Source organism: Ascaphus truei, chromosome 1, assembly GCF_040206685.1.
Source record: "Ascaphus truei isolate aAscTru1 chromosome 1, aAscTru1.hap1, whole genome shotgun sequence".
NCBI lineage: Eukaryota > Metazoa > Chordata > Amphibia > Anura > Ascaphidae > Ascaphus > Ascaphus truei.
The window spans coordinates 309,139,006-309,160,197 of record NC_134483.1 but is presented as its reverse complement, the minus strand read 5'-3'; the positions used below and the strand labels follow the sequence as shown (position 1 = coordinate 309,160,197).

Sequence of the window (21,192 nt, the reverse complement as noted above, 5' to 3'; positions counted from 1 at the left end):
AACACATGTTTGTGCACTTTATAAAGAATAATACACACTGAGTTGCATAAACATGTTATTTCTGTTAGCAGGCATTGACTGCAGAACATCCCTTTTATGTAGATTCATCCATTGTGCCGGAATACATTTAAACACCTCAGATATTTTTAACTGCTACGTTAATCAACAACTGCACCGTCAGGCTGCCACAAAATGAATGATTCCCCAGTGATTTGAAAGATTGGCGATAGCTTTTTGACTCACAGAAGCCTGGCAAAGGTATTTGCCTTAAAGTGTGACGTTTATGAATATAAGGGTACCCAAACTCTCAGTTTAGAAAAGTTGAGGGTTAAGTTAAAATGTAAGTTCTTGATATTCATTTTCTGAAAGAAAAAAAAATCTGCATTTGAACATGATCCTTATGAGTTCTGTGGTGACCTATAGTCGAATGAGTAGATAAAGCTATAACTTTCTTTTACAGCTGTCACTGTTAAATAATGTAGCAGATATTTGGAGGCTGTTAATAAGGATGTCATGGATATTGGATATTGTTGCATTCAATTTATACTGTATGGTAATTTCTGTTACTGTATGGTATTCTCCCATCTACTGTATATCTTTCAATGTATTAAGATAATAAAAGTGCAGACCATGAATAAAAATAGTTTGCTTGGATGTCACCACACACGAACAATGTACTGGCAATGATTAGATATAATCTTGGTTGTGGCAAATTGTCATTTTAACCCTGTCAGTGCTGCAGACAATGAATTGTAGGTCTCTCCTGAATTCAACAATGGATTTGAAAAACTAAAGACTTGCAAAGGAAAATACAATGATTCATCATTGATACGTCATTGAGAAAATATTCCAACTAGTTCTAATCAGGATTTAATGTCTCTGTACTCTTGATATTAATTATTTATAATAAATAGGGTAACTCAATTCGATTCTTCTGAAATACATGGACTGGTTATGGGTTCCTTCCCTTGACCTGCCAGAGATGCCCCAATTACCATAATCTCTTCCCCCCTTTGGGGTTATTCATTAAACTACAATAGTGCTGGTCAAAGTACTATTGCGCAGAAACTCCCATTGAAGTAATGTCTCACTTGATTCATCGCCACATTGAACGCAGTCATTTAAAGAAGTAGTACTATATCCTGCTGCCATGACAAAACAAGTAAATAAATAAATAAACATTGACAATTATACATACCTATTCTTGTAGTTCCTGGTAGACTAGTTTCAGAGGCTCGTAATTGGTTTACCGTAGAAGGCTCAATTACTTTGGCCACCAAAGTGACTTTAGATAAGATACTGTCAGGTGGAGATGGCTGGAAAGTAGGTTCTGTGGGTAGAACAGACGATCCAACTTGCAGTGTAACTTGAACCTTAGTTTCAGTAGTAGGAATAAGTAAAGGTAAAGTATGCACAGAAGATGGCCTCAATGTAGCTGGTGTCACCAAGTCAGCATCAATGATAGGATCTTGGCCTATTCGTCCAGGGTCCAAATGGGTTGGAGAGTCATATTCAAATATTTTGTCTACAAATACCCACTTGAGACCAGCGATGCAAAGGCAAAGACTGATCAGACAAGCCAATATGGGAAGGATACAGATCCTTTCTGAATTAAGGCAGGTTCTCAGTCTCTCTGCCTGCAGACATACGCAGCAGGTAATAGCAAGGCCTGCCCTCCCCTGGGTAGTTTCATCCTCAGCTTCAGTCTCTGGCATGCTTTCTTCATGTGGAATTTCAGCAGTGGGGGGGTCTGAGCTCTGCTCAGCACCGTGATTCTGAAAACCCTCTGCAGTTTCCCCAGCCATCTTTAAGGCATCAATCTCAATCAACTTGCCGTAATAAAGCTTGAATCTGTACACGGTCCATTAGCAGAACAACAAAGTCTATATACGCTAAAAAATGATGCTGCATCTTACAGTGTAAATCGATAAGTAGTCTAAGTACAAGATCGTTATCAGAAAGAGAAACAAAATATAATTCTTCAGTCAAAGAGGATAGTGGATAAGTCTTTAATATTTCACGTTCTTCTTTGTCATTTTATTAGTTGGGTGTGCATATCTGACACTCCCTTACAGACCTGTTTTCCATGAGGGTGTAGGATACATCAAACCAATTGTTATATAGTTAGGTAAACCAATAGCCCAGAGTGAATTGCTGGTCTCTCACCTGGAGTATCTGAAGATGGCATCTGCTTGGTTGAAAATAAATGTCATGAAGCAGCAACAACAAAAGAGGTAGTAACAACGGCAACAGCAGCAGAAGAGGCAGCAGTGAAAGCAGCAATAGCATCCTGTTGTGTTAAAGCTGTGCCTGAAAGAGGCTGAATCATTACAGAGCAGCAGGTGCCTGCTCTGTGAGCATCACTGCAAACAGTATTATTACAGGCTGTGATTTGAGAGGACGGATAGTAATAGCTGTGTGTTTTCTCCCCTTCTCTGCTTTAGTCTTCTTCAGCATTCATTTATTTTATTTATTTATTTCTCTGCTTGCTCCGAAACTCCATATCTTTCCCACTCTCCCTGTCACATACAATGTCAGTCTCTCCCCTCTCTCCTGCCTCTCCTCTCCCCCACCCACTGCAGGGTTGGTCTGCATAAAATCAGTACACCCAGCAACACAGTTCTACCAGTGACTTCCTACTTTATCCAATTAGAAGGAATAGAGGCCATCAAATCAAAGGGGAGCCGGCAGGCAGCATTTAAGATTTCTCTCTCTCCCTCAATCTTTTTGCTTCTACTGTTTGGTTAGGGAAAGGCGCAGCAATTGATTGTAGCAATCTAACCAAGCTGGGATGGGGAGGAGATGTAGATGGTAGCCTTATGGGCAGGACCCAAAGCTTAGCAAGTCTGATATTTGATTCCTCCCAAGAGATGCACTTTTTCGGACTATTGTTTCTTCCAGCCTTCTGCTTAGAGATACTGTAGTATGTCTTACAGCTTTGTACTGTACGTTCATCTATCAGACAAACAGCATTGTATGGGATTTAAACAGTGTATGCTAATTTCAATGAGTATGAACAGTTTAAAAAAATGGTATATATATATCTATATGGGGGTATACATGATGACAATTCACTAGATACATTCTAAAATACAGGCAGAAAAATGTATCATTACCTATCCAACTTGGCAAAACATAGCTGGTACTGTAGCATTCTATAAAAAAGTACAAGGCGTCTATTGAGAGATGAAGACAATGTAGTAAGTGATCAGATGGAAGGTTTTTACCGTGTTATGAAGCAAATCTCAGATGCAAATATTGTCTTCAATATAGAGAGTAACCTTGGTGTGTGTAAGATTACAATGCATTTATAAAAATGTTAACATGAGATATAGCTAGAAAACATGGTGATTTTTTTTTTTTTGCTTCTGCAGACTAATGGAAGGTGTGGCAGTGATTTTGCTTAGTCATGATGTAGGTTTTCTGTCTTCCTATCGCAATGTTTTTCTATTTCTTTAACAAGAATAACACTACAATAAAAGGGTTAGGCAATACTGACATTTTAGAATGTAATTATCATTTAGATTTTTCTATTTTATTGAAATCTCTAATTCTTTATTTCACCATAACCCTGAGCAATCAAAGTAAATACACCATTACTTCATGACAACCTATATCTACAAACATGTCCCTAATCAGTTATGTCACACACTAGGCTGGTATCGCTGTTATTTAAATTACTGTACATAGTAGAAAAGAAAAGTGGAAAGAAAAAAATACAATTAAAATGACAAATCTATTTAGTAGCTGAAAGCTGAATTGACACAAGTAGAAAAACTAAACATAGGTAACAAACTAGATGCGAGTTTTTAGCCTTTTGTAAGCTTGGAAGGTGTGTTGTGGACTGTACAATAGGAGTTACATCATCTTATTGTAGCCATGCCATCTGTGGCTACTAGCTTGCTTCCCTCCTGGCAGTAAATCCGGGTACCATCAGGTTGCCAGTAGTTAACATGGGGTTTTCACCATTCTTGGTACTGCACTTGAGTGACAGCGGGAGGCGCTGACATCAGGCCTGGACATGACCAATCATTAGACAGACCTGGTGCCCTCCTCCTGGATGCACTTAAGGGCAATTACCGCCCCAAATTTAGCAGTGCCTTTCCTTACTTGAGGAAGGCAGGTCACACATTGGAAAGGCTTAGTATTGAGCTTGCTCCAGTCCTCTTCCCTCCTGGGGAGAGTGAGTGTGGACCATACCTAGGGAGTTAGGAAAGAGCTAGGATGGCTGCAGGTGCCCTTGGCCTGTAGTGACGGTCCAGGGACCATCCTTCAGTGGTAGCTGAGAGCGAGACTACATTGGGCAGAACCCTGCCAAGTTACTGTGCTGTATAGAAGACAATAAACCGTTCCTTTGTTATACCTCCTGCCTGGTGCGTGACCTTACTGAGGGGAGAGGTAATACGTTCTACAGTGTGAGATCCCCTTCAGTTCCTGGAGTCTACGGCAGATGGAGGCGCTGCACTGCTAAAGAGCTATGTAGTGTATGAACACCAGAAGCCTAGTCCTGTGTCCCTACTACCACCGGCGGATGACTCAACCCTCCTGTTGACAGCAGGCATATGCACCATGCACCATGGTAATGGTCAAATCTCCCACCAGGTGGGGGAAACACTGTTACATTATAATTTGGCATTTCAGTTCTGAAGGCTATTACATGTACAATGAGGCAAACAGGACTGAAATAAATGTGTGTACCATAGGAAAATATTATGAGTATACAGGTGATATACTATTTGATATTAACCTTACTGAAGAGTCAAGGGGTGATGTTGGGTTGCCCTTTTTTCATATAAAAAGTTGTGAATCAGTCACATCATGGTAAAAATGTGCTAAACATTTCAATTACTGATACTAACTCCCATTTAGAGACTGACATGTTGGTTTTGCTGGAGAGGAGAGGATACATTTGTGGCAAATCACTTAGAAGTGTGACTGAGCTGTGATTCGTTGTGAAAGAGCGAATTCATGGTTGTAACCTGTGATTTCTGATATTTTTTAGCCCTTAAAAGTTCTGCAGACTGGTTTGGCTGGAATTGATTTTGGTTAAAAAAAGGTGTGAATGCTTTTTGGAAGGTGAAAACTACTTTTGGGCGTTTTGGGGTGGGGTCTTTTTTTTAAATGTTTTCTGCCTGTTTAAAGGTTTTTTTTTTCTTTGATAAATCTGGGGCCTTTTTTTGCCCTAATTTTACAATGATGAGAGAGTGACAAAATACCAATTTAGATTTGTATGAGATTGGCCGTAAATGAGAGAAAAATCTCTATGTGTAATTTTGAGCACGGTATGTTTGTATTTTAAAACAAACAACATGGTACCAATATACACTTAACCTTAATTTAAACTAAATGTAAATGTGAAAAATCCTATATACTGTACAGTAGTGAGGAGTAACACATATCTTAACTACTCTCTCTATTCTGGGACCTTTCCCTTATTCCTGAAATATACAATAGTCACACTGACTAGCAACCCTGTTTCTACCAGTTCCTTAACCTATTTACCTACAGTATCTCCTCTTTCCATTATGGACAGATTATTTTTCTTCTTTTGGCAGCTAGAGGCAGGGTAAGTGTGGTTGTCAAGGAAGCAGACCCAGAAAGGAACATACCGTATGAATATTAAAATTGAAAAGTCTACAGTAGTTCTGAGTCCTCTACTGAATGCCAAAAGATCTAGATTTATTTGCAGGGAATGTTAGGTGGGTTTATCCGGAACAGCTTAAATCAGTGCATTTAAAAATGTTCACATCTACAATATGCTCAGTAGGGGAATGCCACCCATTAAGAGGATTTAGATTTTCCAATTAATACACCCACATACATTTCACATCCTTTCCACGCTGCACTGAAATAGACTGTAGTGTAATTTTCCCTTAAGGTAGAAAATCAGTCTACTGAAACCCAATGGAATATGAAACTGACATTAAACCATGGATGTCAGGAGGTTAGAATGTGTTGCAACAAATTGCCCACACACCGAGTTTAGAGAGGAGATGGTGGAATTTATAATACAAAAAAGTTATAATATGAGAAGGAAAAAAATCCAAATCAAATTCTTAATTTTACATGGGTTACGCAGTTTCAAAGTTTCAAAGTTTCAAGCTAATGTGATTTAACACAACCAGTTTGGTATAAATGCTAGTACTGTTTATATTTATTTTTAGCACTATCTGTGCTAGTTAGCTTTGAATATCAGCTTTGCAGTTTTGTATTATTATCAGGTAAACTGTATTGAAAATGTACTGTACATTTATCCAATGCTAAACCCATTGCAGAGATCCTGGTTGTGTTATGCGCATTCCATATTTAAATAGCTTAGTTCTTTTTAAGCTACAAAAAACTGGTAAGCATAGCAATGGGCATAGGACATTTACATTAAGGCATATATATATATATATCTATATATATATATATATATAGATATATATTATATATATATATATATATATATATATATATATATATATATATATATATATATATATATATATATATATCTATATATATATATATAGATATATATATATATAGATATATATCTAAATGTGAATACAACTGTATGCTCATCTGCATGTCTTAGGCAGGTCTGCAACCCCGCCTTTCACCATTATCACCCAGCACACAGCACTTCCACTGCAGCAAGGGATTCTGGGAAATGACATGCAAATGAGCACACAGTGCCACTTTTTGCTTCAAAAATCATTTTTAACATGGTTCCCTATAGGCTTAAGCTTGCTGCATGGTCACAGCTTTGAGCACAGCCAGGGTAAGACATGCAGATGAGCATACAGTTGTATTTACATTTGCATATTTGCTTTGCTGTGGAGGGTTTTTGTCACTTTTTTTACTCAGCATAACTTAACTCAGTATTATGGTAGTTTATATTATATATAATATATATATATATATATATATATATATATATATATATATATATATATATATACATACACATGTGAAATATATCCTTTACCATGAACAATCCCCCCTACTTTTCAGGCACCATTATTTTCAATATCTGAAAGTCCATGAATTTAGATCCACTTTTTATTAGAAAACAAATTCCAATTTAGGACTGAACTGAAATATTCAGCTATATCCATTAACCTGTGATAATGCAAATCGGGCCACTGTCACATACAAACTCCCATTTACTTCAGAGTTTCTGTATGAGCGACACTATTGCAGTTTAATTAATAACCCCATAGCTGGATTGAAATGCAGATAGAAAACTGGTCTCTTTAATTAGTACTACACATTTCAATTTGCATTGAAAACTATGTCATAGCAAGGACGCTATAAATATTTAGTACTCATATGCCACAGTTCTCAGTGTTGTTTTTTTTTTACATTTTTTTGTTGATTTATTCTTTCTCCTATTTACAGTTAAAGGCTAATTAAGCTCCCTCTCCTCCTCCTCCCCCCCTGCTTCTCATCACTTCAGATACTGCAGAGATCCATCTTGGCATTGAGACAAGTATTCTACACAGCATGCTGAGTAACCACAAAAAGGGCTGTCAGAAAAGGATATTCAAATTACTAAGTACCCAGTCATTCTGGAGGCTGAGCAAGATGAAAAATACAGTTGCTTTTAAATGCAGATACACAACTGACAGGGACATGAGAAAGGGACATAACAGTGACTTAAAGATTTTTTTAATGGCAGGCTACATCCTTTTAAAAACATGGATTAAAATGTTATAAACAAGTGTATGTGCTATAGCTATACAAAATATTATGTCAAATATAATGGAGCTACAGATATAGCAGACATTATTGAATCCGTTAATGAATTGCGATGGTACCACAATGTGTATCAGCTCCATTGAGAACAATGGTAATGCATGCATTATCTCTTTAACGCACATGATATTTTCAGCATTATTTCTTGTGTTGAGAGGGGTAATAATATCTGTTACTGTACACCTGTATCATTCATTTCTTCACAGGACCCAGAGAGAAGCCATATTGGGTTAGTGATATTATGTATTACGCTGCAACTATTACATAAGTTCAAGTACACTGAAAAACATTACTAGTCCATCTGTTTTCTCCATAATTATTGTGCAGCACAGACATGTCCTGTAAACTTATTAGATGATGGGTAAAGAATAAAGGAGAATTACCCTTCTCTACAATTCTTTAAGAAGCAGAAAGCTGAAAAAAATGAAGGTGTTCCCGGCTCGGTGACATTTTCAATGTCATAAGTGGCATCACAAATCAGAGATTTGTACTGACTTAGCTAAAATGTGCAGCCTCCTTTGGTTAGTAAATGAGAATGAAGGAAGCAACATGAGCACAAAATACAGTACATGAACATGATGTTCAATTACGTACAATATAACAGCTAATTTGTGCTGGAGAGCTTGCATTGCACAGTAATATAATACAGGAAGTACTCCCACAGGGGAATGGTAAGGCGGTGCACAGCAGAAAAACGATGGCAACTGGATCGCTCGATAAGAAAAAGTTTAATGCTCAATCAATGTGGCAACAGTTTAAAAACAGAGCAGAACAAACCCTTACACGTTTCAAGCGGGCTTGCGCTTTTAAGATGGTTTTTAAACTTTTTCTTATAGAGCGTTTCAGTTGACATCGTTTTTCTGCTGTACACCGCCTTACCACTCACCTGTGGGAGTACTTCCTGTACTTGCATTTCGACGGCTGAGTGCACGCGGACTCCGGAGATGCCACAATCAAGGAGGATGTGAGTACCATACCCCCCTGTTGATCACAATAATTCTAGACTGTTTTGCTTACTCCAGGAGACCACAAACCTAATTACCCTTTCCACAAGTGGATTTGTTTATTCCTTCATTGTGATTATTGAACAAAAGGATAAAGAGAAGTTCCCTATATGCCGCACAAGAGAACACCTGTACCTGTATTAAAACTTACTCTTTATTAATAAACAATTAAAATATATTTATTGCAGCAGTAGTGTAACCAAAAAATTAAAAAGTAAATTAAAAATGGAGAGGTTAGCTGTATGCCTAATTCGGACTAACAATGTAGATAGAAACCACTATTGTAAGTATGAGTGTCCCACAACTATATGATTATACTAGAAGTGGTAGTGGTTCTGTAACAATTTTAATGTCCTTAGAACACTACTCCCAAATGTTGAGGGATGTACCTAAAATAATGTATAGATACAAAAAGAGTGTGGTTAAGCCTGGTAGAGTGTAGATCAAATATACATACACATTTGTGCCAGGCCGTCAGGTTCAAGGCAGCAGGGGGCCCCCGATGAAGCCACTACAGGTGAAACATATGTAGGGCAAGCTAAGCGTTACCACCTAGTTCGCTGGCTATATCGGAGAGGTCTGCTGCCTAACCTTCTTTCAGAGTGTTTCAGAGACTTCAATAGGAAGCACAACACTCTGACTACTCCTTATCTGGTGTATGGTTCTAAGTACAAGACACATACCTTGTGATCTTGCGACGGCTGCTGAAGCTTATCATAACAGACCCACAGGCTCATTCAATCTTGAACCTGACGGCCTGGCACAAATGTGTATGTATATTTGATCTACACTCTACCAGGCTTAAACACACTCTTTTTGTATCTATACATTATTTTAGGTACATCCCTCAACATTTGGGAGTAGTGTTCTAAGGACATTAAAATTGTTACAGAACCACTACCACTTCTAGTATAATCATATAGTTGTGGGACACTCATACTTACAATAGTGGTTTCTATCTACATTGTTAGTCCGAATTAGGCATACAGCTAACCTCTCCGTTTTTAATTTACTTTTTAATTTTTTGGTTACACTACTGCTGCAATAAATATATTTTAATTGTTTATTAATAAAGAGTAAGTTTTAATACAGGTACAGGTGTTCTCTTGTGCGGCATATAGGGAACTTCTCTTTATCCTTTTGTTCAATATTAACCACTTCCCTGCCAGCACCACCTCCACACTTTATTGCAGTTTTTGTTCCTACACTACACAGGTTATACCATTTAGTTTTCCTTCCTTTCACAATTGGTATAGTGCAAGGTGCACACCCTATGACCCTTCTGGGCCATTCCATCCCCTTCATTGTGATTATACAGATAGCCTCTCATTATTGCATATATAGAGTGTCTGCTCTCCTCAATAGGAGTTTCATGCAATTGTCTACAACATCACTGCAATATTTGAATTTCTGGAGTTACTCTCTTACTTGTTTTATTTTGCAGCCAAATATGCATGGGTTACATTTATTAATTGTACCCACCACATGTGGATTCTGAGCACTGATTAGGAACCTGTTCTATTTTCTCTACCTCAGTAATATAATACACTGACACTACAGATTCCTCCAGCCAATCCAAAATATATACAGTAGCCATACACAGCAACATATAATTGTTTACCATGTGTAACAACCTATCAGTACTAGCAAACCCCCAAACTACTATAAATCAAATAAAAGTAATTCTGAAAAAATGGTGTCAAAAATCATTACATAATATTTTTATGGTTATTATGAACTATTTTGTCCTCAGCAAATTTATGTGATATGTTTGGTAATGTTTTATACATTTTCAGTTGGTTATAGTTTCCCAGCACTTGAAGGATAAAGAAAAGGATGAACTGACAAGATAACACAAATGATGGGAAATGTGCAAGTCCATCCTAAAACTGTCACTTTGATTGTGGTTTTAGTAATCTCCTAGATGCATAGAACACTTGGGACTCAGCCTTTGGATATAAGTAGAATGTGGAAAGGTAGATTAAAGTGTCATCTGCAAAGAAGTTATTGAAGCTGAATAATTGAATGAGGTCAACAGACAAGGACAGTCCTCTACATAAAACATTTCTTCAAGCCACAACAACTGATAAATGGTGTGTGAAACACACAAGTGTAATCATTGAGGATGAAGATGTGGGTAGGGCATAACATTAGGGAGACCAAAACTAGAAAGTATTCCATTGTGTTAGAACAATCTCGGATACAATGTTTCATATGTGAAAAAATGCAACATTTTTGTTATGTTTTCACAAAGCAAAAACATCGACCTTTTTTGTTCTTTAGTGCTATAGAACAGTGGATTTAACCTTTTTTCTCTTGAGGAACCCCTAACAATGGTGCTCAGTTGCTGAGCTACCCGCCAAACAGGAGGGTCAAAGAAGGGACAGAGGCAGTCACTGAGACAGAGGGGAGACAGAGAGTCAGAGGGGACAGAGATAGACAGAAAGTCACAAGAAACAGAGGGGGCAGAGACAGGCCAAGAGTCACAGGAGACAGAGGGGGCAGAGATCGACAGTCACAGAAGACAGAGGGGTCAGAGACAGGCAGAGGCACAGGAGACAGACAATCACAGGAGACAGAGGGGGAAGAGATCGACAGTCACAAGAGTCAGAGGGGGCGGAGAAAGGCAGAGTCACAGAAGACAGAGTGGGAAGTGTAAAAGTTCCATTCCAGGCTTGGGCTGGAACCCGCCCTTACCTGACTGCTGTGGACATTTTGATTACTGGCAGCCTGCTCTATTGGCTGCACCTGTTCAAGGGCTTAAATATCAGCCAGTGACTTCCAGAACCGGCCTGAGCATTGTATATGTTTCCATGGGCCCAAGTTCCTGAGCCTTCTAGTTCCTGTGCCTTCCGTGTGGCTTGCCTATCCCTGTAGCTTCCCTGTTCTAGAGGCCAGCCTGTTTCTGTGACTTGCCTTTCCATGTGGCTTCCCTGTTCATTTGGAATTACTATTGCTGACCCCGGACCATGACTCGACCTCGCTGCCTGCCGCCTGCCCTGACCCTTTCCCTGTTGCCTGGATTCTGCACCACTGCCACCAGCCCTGACCTCCTGCCTGCTTACCGACTACGGATACTCTTACAGGACTCTGTCCCTGGGCTCTGGTCAGTTAACTTGCATCCCTACCCCAGCCCTGTGGGTCCGCTTCCTGATCGGAGACGAGCACCGTCACAGGAAGAAACAGGCAGTCACAGGAGACATAGGGGGCAGAGACAGATAAAGAGTCACTGGAGATAAAACAGGACAGAGCAAATACTTACACACACAACAAGACAGAACAAATATTCACACGCACACATAACTGGACAGAACAAATACACATGTGAAAGGACATGCTGCTTCCTCCTCTGTTTGTCCATATCCTCCAGGCTCCTGACACCCCTTTCTGATTGGCTGCATTACCCAACATTGCCCAGCCCCCTAGCAACTGCCCTGGATTCTCCCTGCTTAGGAAGAACAGGGAAATCCCACGGCACCATTTTGATCCTCTCATGGAATTCCATGGTGCCGCGAAATCCTGTTTTGGAAACACTGCTCTAGAGAAATGAACTGGTAAACTCACAGATGTAGCAAGCTTTATTTTACCAGCTGATAATGAAACATAGAATATTGTGTTATAATGCAGAATATCACATAGTTTTCATATGATTCAAAAGAAGTGACAACACAGAATATCACAGAATAGACACCATAACACACCAGCTGGAGCAATAGACTCTATCTGCAGCTAGTAATTGTTGGTAAGAATAGCAGCCATTATCGCACATGATTCATTGGTTTTGCTGTATATTGTTGGATAACTGCATATGGTTAATTTTGACATTAACTAAGCCCCTGTTAAGCACTCTTTAAAATATTTAGTTTATGAACTTATTATCACACTGAGTGCAGCAGCATAAATACCATGAGTGTATGAGCATCAATATTTTATTCTGACTAAAAAAGGTGAACAAACAAACATAAAGTAAGTAGATAACACTGCACAAAGTACTGTATGCTGCTGAAAACAAGGAGTCAGAGAAGCTTCCAAACACCTAACATGACTGGCCCAAGATTTTCACTTCAAAGATGAAGATTAAAAATCTGCAATCATTTTTTACAGTTAAGACATTTACACATTAAACATAATAAAAATGTAACATAAACTACTTAAGACATTTGGTTCTACAAGATATCAGAATATGCACTGCTGCAAAATAAATTTAAATGAAATATGTTATTGCTTGCGATGCTAACAAAGTGCAATCAAACATGAAATGTTGAATGTAGTTATGCAGAGGAAAGGAACAATAATTACTTCCAAATGTATTGTTCTGTTTAAATTCCAAGAGTATTAAAATAGTACTTACAAATTATATATTTAGTTCATCTACTGCAAATGTTCTTTGTCTTAATAAACAAAACAGTACTGTAGTTTATCTCAAACTAGGTATGTCACGGTTTACAATTTTTATAAACATTACAATTCAGGGAATATAATAATACAGGTGGGATAAATGCATCAAAACATAAATGTAAAATTAGCAGAATGGAGCCCCTGTCCTGAAGAGCGTATCAGCACGAGAGGAGACTAACAAAAACCATATGAGTACATTTGAGTGTCCTGATTACAGTGTGTATAAGAGCATAATGTAGTTTAGTGAGTAAATGTCATTCAGGATTACTGTATTTAAAGATTTTGTTGAACATGTGAGTTTTGAGATAAGCTTTGAAGTTAGAGAGAGAAGGTGCTTGGTGGACATTGAGAGCAAGGGATTTCCAGGCATAGGGTGCAGCATGTTAGAAGGGTTGTAGCCTTGAGACAACTGTCTTGTCATAGGGAGTACAGAGAAGACAGGCCTGAGGTGAGTGTTGATGGTGAGTAGGGTTTTATCAAAAGATTAAAGCTGAGATACAGTATAAGGAGGGTCAGAGGCGTATACAGCCTTGAAAGAGTGAATAAGACATTTTTAGTGAATGCTGAATTTCATAGAGAGCCAACAGAGCGGAATAAGGGGGTGAGAAGCATAGACTGATTGGGAGGAAAGGGAGGTTGCTGGTGCCCTTTAAGGAAATTAGGCTTACAATGTAATCATGTTGACCAGCAAATATAATGCAACAAATTATTCTTCACCACAACACAATGTTCTTATTGGAGGAAAGTACACAAATGCCCCAATGTCATATGAAAGGAGCATACAATATTACGATAAGATCATTATACCACCTTGGAGATCTAGAGAAAAAAGTGGCATTCCCAATTTAACAATCTCTAAAAATACACCACCTATCCCAGTAGCATAAGAAAAGCGTGAAGCAGAAATAATTACTTGCAGCTGTTCCTACCATGTTCCATTCCCCTTGCTCCTATATACCCCAATACAAATACAAATCAGTCTCCCAGTTCATGTGGTTACAGGAAGGAGGATGCATAATTTAAATGGATGCAGAGGCTCGAGAATACAGCTACTGTATCTTACTTACCACTGCAGTGGTGAAATTCATTGGCAGCAGGTCGCTTGCCAGTGCATTAGGAGATGAGATAGACTAGAAGGATGCCAAGTAAAATAGCATAGTAATAACAATTATTTAACACAAGAGCAGCCCTCGCCTGAAATATCTGCCAACACAATGCAGTTACCTTGGAAAGAAAGTATGCAAGTCATTGTTCCCTCTCGAGGTTAAAATCTCAGAAAACAGACTTCATTTTTCGGATTAATTTTTGTTCCATTTCTTTGCATAAACTAACTTTTTCATCTTCTAAATCTCTAGTTGTGAATAAAAAAGATGGCCCCACAGTAAGTATGCATCACTGTCTGTTGCTAAAGTAGATAACCTGATTACATATATGATATATAATAAAGTGGCAGCTTAGCAATTTGCTGCCTTTACTTGAAAATGCCCTGTGTTAGTTATCAACCACTTCATAACTGAGATTTATTTTAGGGTGTTTCACATTATACAACAGCTTAGTCTTTAAATCTGTTTTGTGAAATAGTGAGACCGTTTTCGCTCAAATTTTAAGAGAGCAACATTTTCATGAAAGCACATTTCTCTGGAATGTGCAAAGAGAGATTGTAGTGAAAATGGCAGTATATAAAGTAATGTGACCTGATGCCAGCTGCTTCTGTGTCGGGATTCGCAATATCATTGACGTTTAATGCCTAGCAAATTGTTTGTGAAGTTTTTGAGAAGGTTTCCAATTTTGCACACACAAAAAAAAAACATCATAAAATTTTGCCTGATTAATGATATTTAGCAAACAAATTACATATCTCTACATGTTTCAATAGTTAGTATTAGCACCTCATATGATATTAAAAGTGTAGTTTAAAACTAGGATCGATTAGCAACTGAAATAATTGCATGTAAACATTTTTGGAGTACACCTGCAGTTCTCTTTTGTAAACTTTGCTTTTTTCTTAAATGCTGATCCTTTTCTCTATATATTTTAATATATTTAAAATCGTACAGTTTTAATTAATGATCACACCAAAAATCTGAAGTGTGATATTATTTTTAAAAATGTTCCCTGTAGGCAATATTATTAGTTTAATAGTAGTAATTAATTTACATATGACTTTAACATGAATTACCTCAGTTAATTACAGTGGCGGCCGCCTTTAACCTCCTGCGGCCGTTTCCCAGCAATTTCGAAATCGTGGGCAGATGTGCCATGTTTTCCGCCGGTTTGGTCACTGTGGGCGCTTTCAATGTTAAGCGCCATTAGCGCAGTCTGGCGACGCGCGGCAAAGTCCGTGACAAACGGAAAACATCCCCGAATTTTTTCGGGGATGTAGGATGTTAAAAGGGGCCGCAGCAGTAAATGCAATCTATCTGCTTAGCCATAGTAATAATGGTACTGCATCCAAAATAAAATAGGATATGAACTGAGGAAAGACTATACAGGCATTACCATGTTACCTCATGTAGTTCTATGTGCTACCTACAAAATGATATGAGACTATTTTATTAGACATGATCTGTCACATCATCATACTGGTCAGTTAAATGAGAATTTATAAGTATTACAGTAATATCAAGTGGCTGCGTTCACTGCCAAATGTCAGTTTGCATTTTCCTACTATCTATGTAAAATGGATATCCTGGCAGGAAGAGATGTAGCCACAAATCTGGAGGCGACTCCATCTGCCCCAAGTGGTCATCAATTAAAGGCAACCTCATTAAGGAGATTCTATTCTTTAGCAGCACAGTTTTAAAGAGCCCTTCAGCACCACTGTGATGAACAGCGCCCAGCTGACCTACAGTACAGTAGATATCCTATTTCAATTAGTTGCAATAACCAGGAAAGGGAAAAGTATGCATTTACTTTTGCAAAATCCAACCTTATAGTATTATTTTAGCAGAGTCTGTGCATTCATATTCTTTATAAAGCATAGGAAGGCTGCTAAAAAAAAAGAGTACACATTCTAAACAAAAGAAGACTGAAAGCAGCAGTTCCTTTTAAGATCAGCAATCAATGAAACATGTTTTAACTGTTGGAAGTTGAATCAAGACATTCTTTAGAAAGCTATTGTATTGATGGTCCATCCCATAGTGAAGCATTCCAACTTAAGACAACACTGAAGCATATTTCCAACATACAAATTGCTCCCCAGACCTTACTTACTAAATTGTTTAAATGCAAGATGTTGGGAGCAAGTATTCATTATATATTGTTGTTCTACCATGCCACATCATTGCATGTACTGACAAGATAGTCTCAAAATGCAGAATAATTTGTAACTGATAATTACAAATCAAAAGTATTTGGTATTATATTTCTATATATAATCAGATTGTATGTACTCCATGACTATTATATTTCAAACACATCATTAGTCAATTCCTGGTCAGCTCATTTTCTACAGAACATGCACTAAGGTGCCTAACTACATACTGCCATTTGCTTCTGCACTGCAGTGACACTTTTGATTGCAGTGCATTTAAAGTCTACTGTATCATCTCATTTTCCAGATTGCTTTCTGAAATGCTTGTGCCCCGTCAAGGTCAAAATGTAGATGATGCAGCAGTTTGGCAGGTCTCTGGTTACTCAGCATCGTCAATTCCAAGGAGCTTTATTCAGAATAAATTATCCTTTTGCCTTGAAAATGAGCCAGACCATAAAAATGTATCTTTAGAGATAGTTAAATGCATGCCTAGATGTAATTCTCATTTTAAAGCAGCATGTTATGTGTTTTGTAAAAATTCAACACTTGCTAAAATGTATATATTTTTTAATATGTTATGGTTTAATAATTTCATAATTCTGCTTACTGTACATATCAATGTAAAAAAAAAAACAATTTCTAGACTCTCCATTCAATGTCTAGACTAACACTTTAACAATATTTGATAGAGAGACCAACCATACACTGAAATACTTTGCTGTCCTCTCTCACGGTGAAGAGGAAAGAGATTGGTTTGCAAGACCTGGCTAGTAGAAGATATATCCAGAAACATCACATTCCTAATAGGTGCCATGGACTGTAGGATTTCTAGTCTGATTGTACAATATATGTGCATGTACTGAATGGAAAGTATGTGTACAGTATTTCAGATGAAACCATGCATAGTCCTGGTGCAGATGACACAGCACCTTCTATAAAATAATCAGCCGGGTGCACAACAGAGTAATTAACTTGTTGACCCCATTATTCAGTGTTCAGAATGGAGTCAATAGGAAAGTTTGAAATTAGTTTTCAGCTGCAACTAATTTGTCTGGTCCACTTTTACCTTACATTGGCATTTCTTAAAATCCACAAACAGTACGTGAAAATGAGCTTTAAAAACTTCCCCATGCTCTAGTGAATTTAAAAAGAAATTAGCAAGAGTTGAAGGACAAAACCAAAATAATGCAAGAAACGGGGCTAAAAAATACTCTTTATGTAAGATTGATTGAAGTTTACACCAGTGAGACACATGTATTATTTATCCCAGGTACTTTAGATATATAAAGACCGATAATACAAAATGTTCCATTGAACTCTGCTTCTTGCAGTATTCATGTATTTTCACTGACATCAGAATATTCTGCTTCCGTGTTTCATCTTGTCCAAACAAGATTGTATTGACTATAAACTGGATCATTGATCTTACGTTAGCTAGACAATGGTCACTACATGCATAAAGGTACTAATTATACCTAATAAAAGATGGAATGCATACAAACTATTTCCCAATGCAAATGAAAATGCAAATAAAGATTAAGCTCTCTGACTGTCTTACAATATTACCATTAACAATAGACAAAACAATGTACTCATAAGAGGACAGAATACATTATGTCAATTTATATAATGATACATGAGGGTTGATTCATGGATGTGTGATCACAAGAAAATACAGTACTTAAAAGTTAGTCAAGTGTGCTAGATTAATGGTTCTAGATTGCTGGTACAATAGTACAAACAACATTATGTTTGCACATCCCCATTATAGTGGACATCACTAGCCATAGAAACTTGTTTCAATTTTCATTTTTAGTTAGTCCAATATGGTATTGTGAGAATAATATTCCAACCGTTTTCTATTTTGAAGAAATGTTAATGTTAAATAATTAGTTGCACAAACGGAATATACTGCTCACTAATGATAATTGTAATGGATGTAAATATGAATGCGCTCACAAATGCCTATAGTGGCATTGGGTGCATCAGATGAGCTGAATATAATGTTTTATCAAAAATGAGAGGGAAAGGTGTATTATCACCTTCTCTCTAGCTAGAAGCTCATTAGTAGATGCACTCCAGGACTATTAAAACATAACATTTATTGGGTATCAAATTAAAATAAAGTCTACATGCATGAAAGTCATAATGTGTGATAAGTGTAATAAAAATAGGGTGGGAGTGGGGCGGGGGTGGTAGGGTTGAGCTAAAGGTGTATTGCTAAGTGTATACTAACCTCCAAGTAGGAAAGGTAAGTATGCAATGTATTCACCTAAAGATACCTATCAATGATAGGGCAATTGTACCTCATGAATGCCTCTGTCTGTATTGCTAAGGTGTCTAATGTAATATAGGTATGAAGTGCAGTCACTGGCACAGCATACAGATCAAACCAACCTATGATTGCTTAACGTGGAACCAACCTGCTGTTGTAACCTACAATGATGATATCAAGTGTAGAGGTTATGGCAGACCCAAATGGAATAACAGATCGATAGTTTCACTCATATACCACAAGACAATATAGGGTTATAACTCTTTGTCACTGTAATATATGCACGGAAGGTTCAACACAATCATGGGTTGGTGGTATGTGGATTGAACCTGTGCAGGATAACAGCTCTGCACACTATATTATAGTGGGTCAATGTATACCTACAGATAGAGTAAACAATGACGTGTATAGTGAAGTACTTTGTGTGCTGTAGAGATAGCTACCAATGCTAATGCAAGAATGGAAAACTGACAGTCCACTGTCAGCAATGCTGCAATGTATGTTAGTGCTGTCAGCAAACTGTGGTTGAATGTAATATAACCGCAGGGAGGTATAGCCTATTGTTGCACTATATAATGTAGGTAGTGATTTGCAGAAGACAGTATAATGGTACTAATGCTTAATAGCAGTGCATCAATGTCTATGCAAAGATATCCATATCAAGTAGTGCTGGCTATATATAAACCTCTCACTGTATGATACAACACAAGGTCATAAACGTAGCAGAATAAGATACAATGTGGTCAGCAATGGTAGTAGGCGGTACATACAGGGAATGCACATGGCGGTGCCAGATGAAATGAGGATCTCAATAACACACAGTTGCCAGGCAGCATAAAGAGCTCAGACGGCACCCAATTGCCAGACTGCATACAGTTAGCTTGTGGCAACCTCGTGGAGGATACAATTACCAACTGTACACTACTCCCAGTCTCCTCCCAGATGATGTCACTATGTCGACACTTGATACCATCATTGTAGGTTACAACAGCAGGTTGGTTCCACGTTAAGCAATCATACGTAGGTTGGTTTGATCGGTATGCTGTGCCAGTGAATGCACTTTATACCTGTATTAGCATTAGACTCCTTAGCAATACAGACAGAGGCACTCATGAGGTACAATTGTCCTATCATTGATAGGTGTCTTTAGGTGAATACATTGCATACTTACCTTTCCTACTTGGAGGTTAGTATACACTTAGCAATACACCTTTAGCTCAACCCTACCACCCCCGCTCCACTCCCACCCTATTTTTATTACACTTATCACACATTATGACTTTCATGCATGTAGACTTTATTTTAATTTGATACCCAATAAATTTTATGTTTTAATAGTCCCGGAGTGCATCTACTAATGAGCTTCTAGCTAGAGAAATGGTGGTAATACAACTTTCCGTCTAATTTTTGATAAATAATTAGTTGGACTCATAATTATTGTCACCAATTAGAATTTTGTATTACAGTTATTGTTAAGACCTTCTTTATGACACCGGTATTGCTGAATAGAGCTAAGAATCCCGAATAAACTCTATAATGGACATGGCCATATAATACTGCTTTACTATCATTTTAACGTGTACATTATTTAAGATAGTTTGATTAGGTTTGCTAGCGTTCATTTGAAAGTTTAACTGTAAAAAGCACACAAAGAAATAACAGAAAATGCAATACATAATATTCCTGTTAAATACTAGTTAGGAGTTAAAAATGCTACAGCAATTATAGTTACATAGTAGATGAGGTGGGAAAAAAGACAACAATTAAAAAGTCCATCGAGTTTAACCTACAGTATGTTAAATTTAGATGACTGACACTAATTCTTTATTTGAATTTACAATATATTTATCCAGAGCAAGGAAAACACACATTACATGTTGAAGGTAAAATACTATATATTTTTTTTAAAAATAAATCCTGATCACATGCTTTCACTTGCATTTAACTGTCAAGTGAAAGCACTCGGTCAGTACCTTCTAATATGTTTGTCTTGCCCACTCATGTTTTGTTCTCCTTGTCTTATTATCCCTGTGTCTTTTTGTCTTTTGTATAAAGTTTTTTTTTTCTTCCCATTAGCTGAAATCCTACTTCTGCTGCAGAGAGAGAAGAATTTGAATAGCTCTTCTGTCCTTGAAACAAGTCTCATGTTCTAAAACATAATGCAGCACTGGGAAGCACTAACTCTGCCAGGAGTTTACTCAGTGCGCTTTGACATCTATTTTGTAGCTTCTGAAGAAAGAAAAAAATACTGTAGGTGAACATTAACTGAAAGGATGAATTGAATGCAGTTTTTCAATATACCATTTCTAGATAAAAAAAAAAAAAGGGTATGGAAGCTCTTACAGCTTTTAGTGCAAGTCTGTTTAAAAAAGGTACTTATTTATAAGCATACACTATCTAGAAGTATTCAGAACTGTTAGATGTGCTTTTAGCTGAGATGTTTATGAAGCAGCACTAATGCAGTATTATTGATGATGTATTAAGAAAATTAGATGGTGGTATAATGGCAAGTAGCTAAA

At 37.5% G+C, this 21,192-nt stretch overlaps 2 protein-coding genes across 9 annotated transcripts in view; both read right to left on the bottom strand.

Moving 5' to 3' along the window:
• The window catches only part of NRG1 (neuregulin 1), a 1,149,853-nt gene that overhangs the window by 70,665 nt on the left and 1,057,996 nt on the right, over positions 1–21,192 (bottom strand). For 3 of the 8 annotated variants that reach the window (XM_075604881.1, XM_075604918.1, XM_075604887.1), the window contains exon 1: positions 1,199–1,805. The exons of the other annotated variants lie outside the window; for them this stretch is intronic. In XM_075604881.1, the coding sequence (XP_075460996.1) occupies positions 1,199–1,805 (607 nt within the window). Of the gene's footprint in view, positions 1–1,198; positions 1,806–21,192 lie in introns of those variants that run through there. 8 annotated transcript variants of the gene reach the window in all.
• On the bottom strand, positions 2,125–2,590 carry LOC142497314 (uncharacterized). Its single transcript, XM_075604932.1, has one exon. It carries the CDS (start codon positions 2,287–2,289, stop codon positions 2,125–2,127), a length of 165 nt encoding a protein of 54 aa, XP_075461047.1. The 5' UTR covers positions 2,290–2,590.

Coding starts and splice junctions, on each gene's coding strand:
- LOC142497314 (XM_075604932.1), bottom strand. CDS start 2,289: ATGCTATTGCTGCTTTCACTGCTGCCTCTTCTGCTGCTGTTGCCGTTG.